The 7827-nt window shown below is 41.6% G+C and overlaps 1 protein-coding gene across 1 annotated transcript; it reads left to right on the forward strand.

Moving 5' to 3' along the window:
• The first annotated feature begins 243 nt into the window (after positions 1-243).
• On the forward strand, positions 244-7320 carry psmd13 (proteasome 26S subunit, non-ATPase 13). Its single transcript, XM_080530910.1, has 13 exons — positions 244-673; positions 1327-1405; positions 1499-1533; positions 1879-1934; positions 2072-2115; positions 2197-2283; positions 2687-2858; positions 3179-3258; positions 3621-3746; positions 4049-4111; positions 4552-4632; positions 6541-6657; positions 6930-7320. Exons 1-13 carry the CDS (start codon positions 573-575, stop codon positions 7023-7025), a joined length of 1137 nt encoding a protein of 378 aa, XP_080387036.1. The 5' UTR covers positions 244-572; the 3' UTR covers positions 7026-7320.
• The last annotated feature ends 507 nt before the right edge of the window (positions 7321-7827 follow it).

The raw sequence follows: 7827 nt of genomic DNA on the forward strand, positions 1-7827 counted from the left end.
TGTATGTGTGCGTGTGTGTGTGTGTGTGTGTATTCATTTCACTTCTTGATGACAACATACCGTAAACTATGTCAAATAGACAACCATGTACTGGAGAGGTGGATTTGAAAATTGTATACATGATTCTATTTGATTAATATTATAATATTATTGTTAGTTTATAATAATGCATACATATATCGACCGTTCATGTCTTTTTCTCTAAAAGGAATGTGAAATAAAAGAATATTATATTTGTGAAATTATGATTGCTTATTTAATACAATAATTGCGGTAGCCTGGGTCCCAGTTCCTCTCCCATGAATCTCTCTTCCTCCGGTTCTGCAGGGTGCGTTTGTAAATACGCTCTGGAAATCTGATCAGCACTTATGGAATGCCTCTTGTCCAATCAAATTACGTGGCCCCTTTATCACGTTGAACCCAGTGTGCGCTCCGGCGCTCTCAGACCGAGTTTACGAACACAGCCGCAGTTTTGTTAAGAGCAGCTTCTTGTCGACAGTCAGGTCAGGCAGCTAACTAAACTTATCAACACGCTTCTGAATCGGTAGAGAAAATCCAACCCTGCCGCCACAATGAAAGATGTCACCGGGTACCTCAAACAGCAACAGAGCAAGAGCTCAACTCCGGAGATGGCAGCAGAATGGCACACACTGGAGGATTTCTACAACAAAAAGTAAGAACTGTAGAAAGAAGAAGAAAAAAAACAGTTAGCGTGCTAAGCTAACTAGCTTTGTCTGTCATTCATACGCTGAGTCATGGACGTAGCTAGCCAGCTAGCTGGGTAATGCAAGATCCTGAAATCCCCTTGTACATTTAAGTTAGTGTACAGCCGTTAACGTTAGAATCATACAATGCGTATGACAAGATTAAAAGTGATTTGGTATGATATAGGCATAAACTAGCTAGCTAGCTACGTCATATTGCTAATAGGTAACTAGTTAGCTACCTTACCATTCTGCCCTGTAGTCGACTTTGCCTACTACTTACTGCTTTAGCTAGGTTACTACTCTGGTTAGTAGTAGTAGTAACCAGAGTAGTACCCTAGCTATTCCTACTGTATATAAACGAAGGGAATATGCGTCGAGAACTGATGGAGCTACTACTAGCGTAGTTACCCTTAGCTAACCATCGCTGCTGGTTACTTACTAATTACTACTCTTTTACACCGAAATTGATTATGTGAATCCTAACACACGGCCCCTGACTTTCCAGTATTAGCTTTCTATTTTCAGCATTTGAAAACAGCTGTTTAAAAAATGGATATTCACCAGATGATGCCATGGTATTGTCATCATCTAATGTGTGTCTCGTCTCCCAATTTGACAGGTTGTGGCATCAGTTGACACTGAAGCTTACAGACTTCGTGAAAGATCCCTGCTTTGCCACAGGGGATGGCCTCATTCAGGTAAATGCATACTAGAGGATGGGGTATGTGAGGTGTATGCACACTTTTATGAATGTGTTATTTTCATTGATGTGTCTCGTTTTGCCCTTGCAGCTGTATGAAAACTTCCTCAGTGACTTCGAGCACAGGTGAGATTACCTCTGACATGAACCCCCCCAATCCCAAAGATATGTGGTTTTGTTTCATCGACTTTATAGACCTGACTTGCGACTTGATTCAACTATGTGCCTTTACCTGTTTGGCATCACTTATCCCAGTTGAAGAACTGTCCACATAGTCTCCATCATTCTACAGTTTCTCTCGCATCCCCAAATCTCCCAAAGGCATTTTAATATCCATACAACATAACTTTATACCAAGTCACTGTGGAAAGCTCCAAACATGGCAGACCACATCACAAGTTGATCACTTTTGAGCATAAAGTTATGCTGCTCGGACATTACTCTTCTCACTCCCTGATGCATCTTTTACAGAATCAACCCATTGTCACTGATGGAGATTATTCTGTATGTTGCCAGACAGATGACAGGTAAGAACATGTTCTTGACAACTATATAATTGTACATATCATTTGATAAACTAACTTGGTTTTAAAGCCGCATAAGTGCTATGCTTAGTCATTCTCAATGACATAATTTCAAGCATCAACAATGGTCTTCTTTTCAGAACCTAAAGATGCTATCGCCTTTCTTGAGAAGACCAAGGAGAAGGTAAGCTGAGGTGCCAGTCATTGCGACTTCTGTCCGTGTATGACAAAGCATTTAAGTTTGACTCCTCTTTTATTTAAACAGGTGAAAAGCAGTGAAGAGGCTGTCATCCTGTGTAAGACATCTATTGGCAGCCTTAAACTGGAAATCAACGACCTTCCAGCCACAAAGGTAAAACAATCCTGCATTTTCGGACGACAGGCTTTTAAATGTATATTCATAACTTCATAGTGGCAGATATTTATTTAAATGTATATTTATAACTTCATAGTGGCAGATGTTTATTTATCTATCTTTCTCTAATTCTATTTTTGTTCACCCTTTGACCAACCATGTCATATTGTAACGAAACTAAATTTGTCCTCAATCACATACCTAATTAAATAAAGGTTAAATGTATGAATACGCAAATAAACACAAATAGCGTACACATAGTACTGACACTCACTCTGTGGTGGTAGGTCTGGGAGCTGAACACACAGGGACCCAGACCCTCCACTGTCAGAGATAACACACATTCTTATACATCTGTAATGTCATGTTAATGTATTGAGATCTATGAATGTCTCTCCAGAAATTAATTGAAGAGGTGGAGGAGATGTTGAATAACCTGCCTGGGGTGACGTCTGTCCATGGGCGTTTCTACGACCTGTCCAGTAAATACTATCGCATCGTTGGGAACCACGCCTCCTATTACAAGGACGCCCTGCGCTACCTTGGCTGTGTGGACATCAAGGACTTGCCAGGTAACACATCTTATGATGCATGCAATATGTATGATTATGTTTGGAACATAGGCTAACTAACTAATGGCTTATTGCCCGTATGTGGTAACTTAAAATAAAGTATGCATGGCACTGATGCTATGCTGATAGTGAAACACTAATACCAAGTGGTTTGTGTCAGCTGTCAGATGTTTGTGTCAGATGTTTGTGTCAGATGTTTCCTATTAGAATGAGTTTGACTTGTGTCTGGTCATAAAGAGATCAGTGTATGCTGCTCCATTATGGCTGTTTAAGATTGGGATTAAGATTATTTCACTGACAATGACTTTTCCACCGTGTAGAGACAGAGAAGCAGGAGCGGGCATTCACATTGGGCCTGGCTGGACTACTAGGAGAAGGAGTTTACAACTTCGGAGAGCTGGTGAGTGGCAATCACCCTTGTGGAGACCTTTACCTCAAACAACGTCTTTCTTTGAGTTATCAGCTTCCATCTTGACAATTATAGGCCTCTGCATCTATGATGAGCATTTAAGAATCTGCTCCAAAATAGTTATTACCCAAAGCCTTCCACAGGGCCCTATGACATAACACTATGTATGACATGAAACACTGGGTGCGTTCGTAAATCCGCTCTGAGAGCGCCGGAGGGCACACTAGGGTCAACATCATAATGGGACCAAGTAATTTGATTGGACAAGAGGCATTCCATGAGTGCTGATTTCCAGAGTGTATTTACGAACGCACCCTATGCCATTCTAATCCTGCCTGGCTTTGGCTTTTCAGCTGATGCACCCAGTGCTGGAGTCCCTGAGGAGCACAGATAAGCAGTGGCTCATCGACACGCTCTATGCCTTCAACGGAGGCAACGTGGAGAAGTTCCAGGCCTTTAAGTCTGCCTGGGGACAGCAGGTAGGACTGGGCTGGGGACAGCAGGTCATTTCTCTGTGGTTGCATTAATGCGTGTGTGTGTGTGTGTGTGTGTGTGTGTGTGTGTGTGTGTGTGTGTGTGTGTGTACAGACGGGAAAATAACAAACCCCCCCCAAAATGCTTTTTGTTCACAAAACTGTCTTTGGGAAATGATTTTGGTTTTGGTTTTAAAGGTGCACTATTTGTTTTTCGACACACAAAAACAAATGCAGATGTGTTGGTTGTTACATAACTCATGCTAGATGCTAATCATCCTGACTAACTGGCTGTGTCTGTGTTGCAGCCCGACCTGGCCACCCATGAGGCCAAACTGATGCAGAAGATCCAGCTTCTCTGTGTGATGGAGGTGAGCAGTCTTTCCCTACAGAAGAGCGCTTGAGTGTTTCATAGTTAGACACTCCAGAGCCCTACATATTTACATTGGCATTTTTGCCATTAAGCAGACTCCTTTATCCAAAGCGACTTACAACAAATACAATTGTCTAAGAAGTGAATCACCTATTCATCATCATAAGATTAAAAAAAAATCTATGCTAGGAGCAGGGGCCATTGGCCGTCACAATGCTAGAAAAAGGAAGAATTGCAGTTTTTTTAAATTTATGTATTTACAGTGGAGAAACTGTTATAGGGGGGTAGTGGGGATAAAGAGGTCTTAGGAGGGACCGTTAGCAGCCTGAAGAGATGGGTCTTCAGTCTACAGCGGAAGATAGGTAGTGACTCTGCAGTCCTGACAGCAGTGGGCAGCTCGTTCCACATGACGTCCCCCCTCTTCTCTCCTCTCTGCAGATGACGTTCACCCGGCCAGCCAACCACAGACAGCTGACCTTCCAGGAGATCGGCCAGAGCGCCAAGCTCCCTGTCAACGAGGTCAGCCTAAGAAAACTCCTTTAACCCATCTGTCTTATACACATACTGTGTACACACAGTATATATATACAGGTGCAACTCAAAACATTTGAATATCGTTCAGTAATTCAACTTAAAGGGTTAAACTTAGATATTATATAGACTCATTACATGCAAAGCGAGATATTTAAAGCCTTTATTTGTTATACATTTGATGATTATGGCTTACAGCTTATGAAAACCCCAAATTAAATATCTCCGAAAATTTTTATATCACATGAAATCAATAAGAAAAGGATTTTAAATACAGAAATGTCAGCCCTCAACCTGTATGTGTATATATGTGTGGTGGCCTGGGAAAACCCTTCACATGGTGGCATTTTGACATTTTCATTTTTTAATATTTCCATAAATTAGAAGTTCTCAGCTATTCATAACTGGTTGAATGACTGAGATAGCCCTTTATTTTACAAAGTTATGAGCATTTTAATGTATCATGTCAAAAAAAGTGAAAGGTGATTTCTCCCCCTTTCTCCTCCGGGTCGGGGGAGGAGCCTATGCAGATCGGCCGGTCTCGTTTGTCTGCTTGTGATGCGGTGTTAGTCTGCTCGCCTCGTCGGTATGCGAGGGACAGATCCAATTTTGTGTGTCTTCTAGTTAAGATGTTATTACTTTATGCTTATATTGTGAGCATCAGTAAACTGGCAATAACACAGGTGGAAGTATCGTCTCTCCTTTCGCTCATGTGTGCGTGCGTTGCTTAACTGAGAATGAGGAAATGAGAATGACCTTGTTTCTCTAGCAAACTACCCACCACAAAAACATAAAAATAAGTACTTTCTCTTTTGTTTTCTTAAAATGTTTATTCACCATAATGTAGTATGGAGTTCAAAGTACTAGAATACCACATAATATCAAAATCGCGATTTCCATCTATTTTTGCTCTTTGCCACGAACGAACGCCAGTGACATCCGACGGGTTTTCCCAGGCCACCACACATATATATATATATATATATATATATATATATATATATATATATATATACACACACACACACACACACACACACAATGGGGTAAATAAGTATTAAACACATCAACAATTTTTCTAATTTAACATATTTCCATTGTAGCTACTCATTGCAGAAATGTAGACATCCAGACATTGGTATTAACTCAATAAAACTACACAGCTAAAGAAATTATAGCATTCCAATCCATTAAAAAAGCCATCTGTCAATCCTTCTCGTCGGTCCGGCCCCCCTCTTAAGGAAAATAATTTAGTTAATAATTCCTTTCAGTGTGTAATGTGTTCAGCAATGCCATGCTTATAAATCCATGAGGGGACTGAAGGAGTGACACTGCCAGGTAGGGGAGTAGAGAATTGGAACGCATCCCTGACCACTGGGCTACCTGGGTAGAGACATCTGGGACTATGTGTGAAAGCAGCTGGTGAAAGGGTGAACAAGTCGGCAACCGACCAAATGTTCTGACTTATTCCGAAAAATCTAAATACATTTCAACATTGTTGAAAATCAATGACACACTCACTAGTCAAGCCGAAATATTGCAATGCAATGGATTCGGTGAGTAATCCCTACTACTACTACCTAGTTAACTATAATAACACTACTTTACATTGTTAGCAGATTCACAAAACAAGATTAGCTTGCAAGCCAACTTCAGCTTAAAATGTTCTTGGAAAACGTCCTCAAACCACGGACTACATTACATTTTTCAGAATAAAAGTAATTTGGATTGGTTTCTGACCCTTTTTCACCAGCTGCAGTCACATATTTCTCTCAGTGGTTCTGGTTGTGGTCTGCTCTGTAGATGAAGCTGCTGGTGATGAGGATGGGTCCTGTCTGTTGGCTCTGTTTCTCCCTCACTCGACACTGATGTTAATGGCCCGTCCTGTGTTTCCAGGTGGAGCTGTTGGTGATGAAGGCTCTGTCCGTGGGTCTGATCAAAGGAAACATTGACGAAGTGGATCAGAAGGTTCAAATGACCTGGGTGCAACCTAGAGTACTGGACCTGCAGCAGGTTAATACACACCATGCACACACACACACACACACACACACACACACACACACACACACACACACACACACAGCCCAGAGCCTCACGCTTATGCACTTTTTCCTTTTGGTGTCTAGTCCATACCATATAAAAGGATTTCATTCAATTCAACTTTCCCCATAGGCAGTTAGTTTAAGGGTGGTGCTTCGGACACAGACACTTTCAAAATACATGACCCAAGACTAACCCCTAGCCCTCATTCCCCCCCACCCCCTCCGCTTTTATGGTTTCAGATCAAGGGTATGAAGGAGCGTTTGGACCTTTGGTGTGGAGATGTGAAGAACATGGCCATGCTGGTGGAGCAACAAGCTCACGACATCCTCACCTAGGCAGACCCCCCCCTCCCCTCCCCTCGCCACGTCTGTCCCCCCACACCTGCCCACAGCCCCCGGCCACCACGACAGTCTCACAATGGGGGAATAATCCTTCGCTCTCATTCCCCCCTCCCCCCATCAAGGAGGACTGTTTTTGCATCTCTTTTCAGCTCTTTTCAGTTTTATAATTTGAAATGTGTCTGTTTGGGTGCTGTTTATGTATTTCATAAGTTGCTGTTTCTATTCGATGACAGTACATCAAACATTGTTGTATTTTGCAAATAAAGATGCTGGTTGGTGAAACGTAGCCCCCTAAGCATGGGTTGTAGTTGTGACTGTGGTTTTGTGTTTCTGACTTCTTCATATTATAGTTGTACTCATATAAATCAAGTTATCCAACCTGAAATCCCTTGATTTGAGGAGTTCAAATTCAAATTTCATGTTCAAAAGCTTTATTGTCCTTTTTTCATGGTAAAAAAAGGTGCACAACACACATCTTACACAAAATTATTAAAACAGTTAATAATTACAACAATAATTGCCCCTTAATATCCCTTTGATGAGTTTAAAATAGCTATTGTGTTAAGGATGAAAGATTTTACACAAATATTTAGCTCCTTGAACCTGCGCCCTGAAGATTGGAGCTCAAAGGAGGAGCTGTGAAGATGTGACCGATCCTCCAAAACCTTGTTGGAGGTCCTGTTGATTGTTGACTGCCTTGAAGTAGTGGTTTGTGGGTTAGTTCTGTCCTGTTGACTGCCTTGAAGTAGAGGTGTATCGGGGGGGATACACACCCGTGGACTATTATAACCTTAGT

This window comes from Nansenia antarctica, assembly GCF_963989245.1.
Source record: "Nansenia antarctica genome assembly, chromosome: 5".
Lineage (NCBI taxonomy): Eukaryota > Metazoa > Chordata > Actinopteri > Argentiniformes > Microstomatidae > Nansenia > Nansenia antarctica.

Bases quoted from the DNA above. Each gene is read 5' to 3' on its own strand.
- psmd13 (XM_080530910.1), top strand. From the start codon at position 573: ATGAAAGATGTCACCGGGTACCTCAAACAGCAACAGAGCAAGAGCTCA. The intron at 2,284-2,686 runs GTAAAACAATCC...ATGTCTCTCCAG, and splicing joins ACGACCTTCCAGCCACAAAG to AAATTAATTGAAGAGGTGGA. The intron at 4,112-4,551 runs GTGAGCAGTCTT...TCCTCTCTGCAG, and splicing joins AGCTTCTCTGTGTGATGGAG to ATGACGTTCACCCGGCCAGC.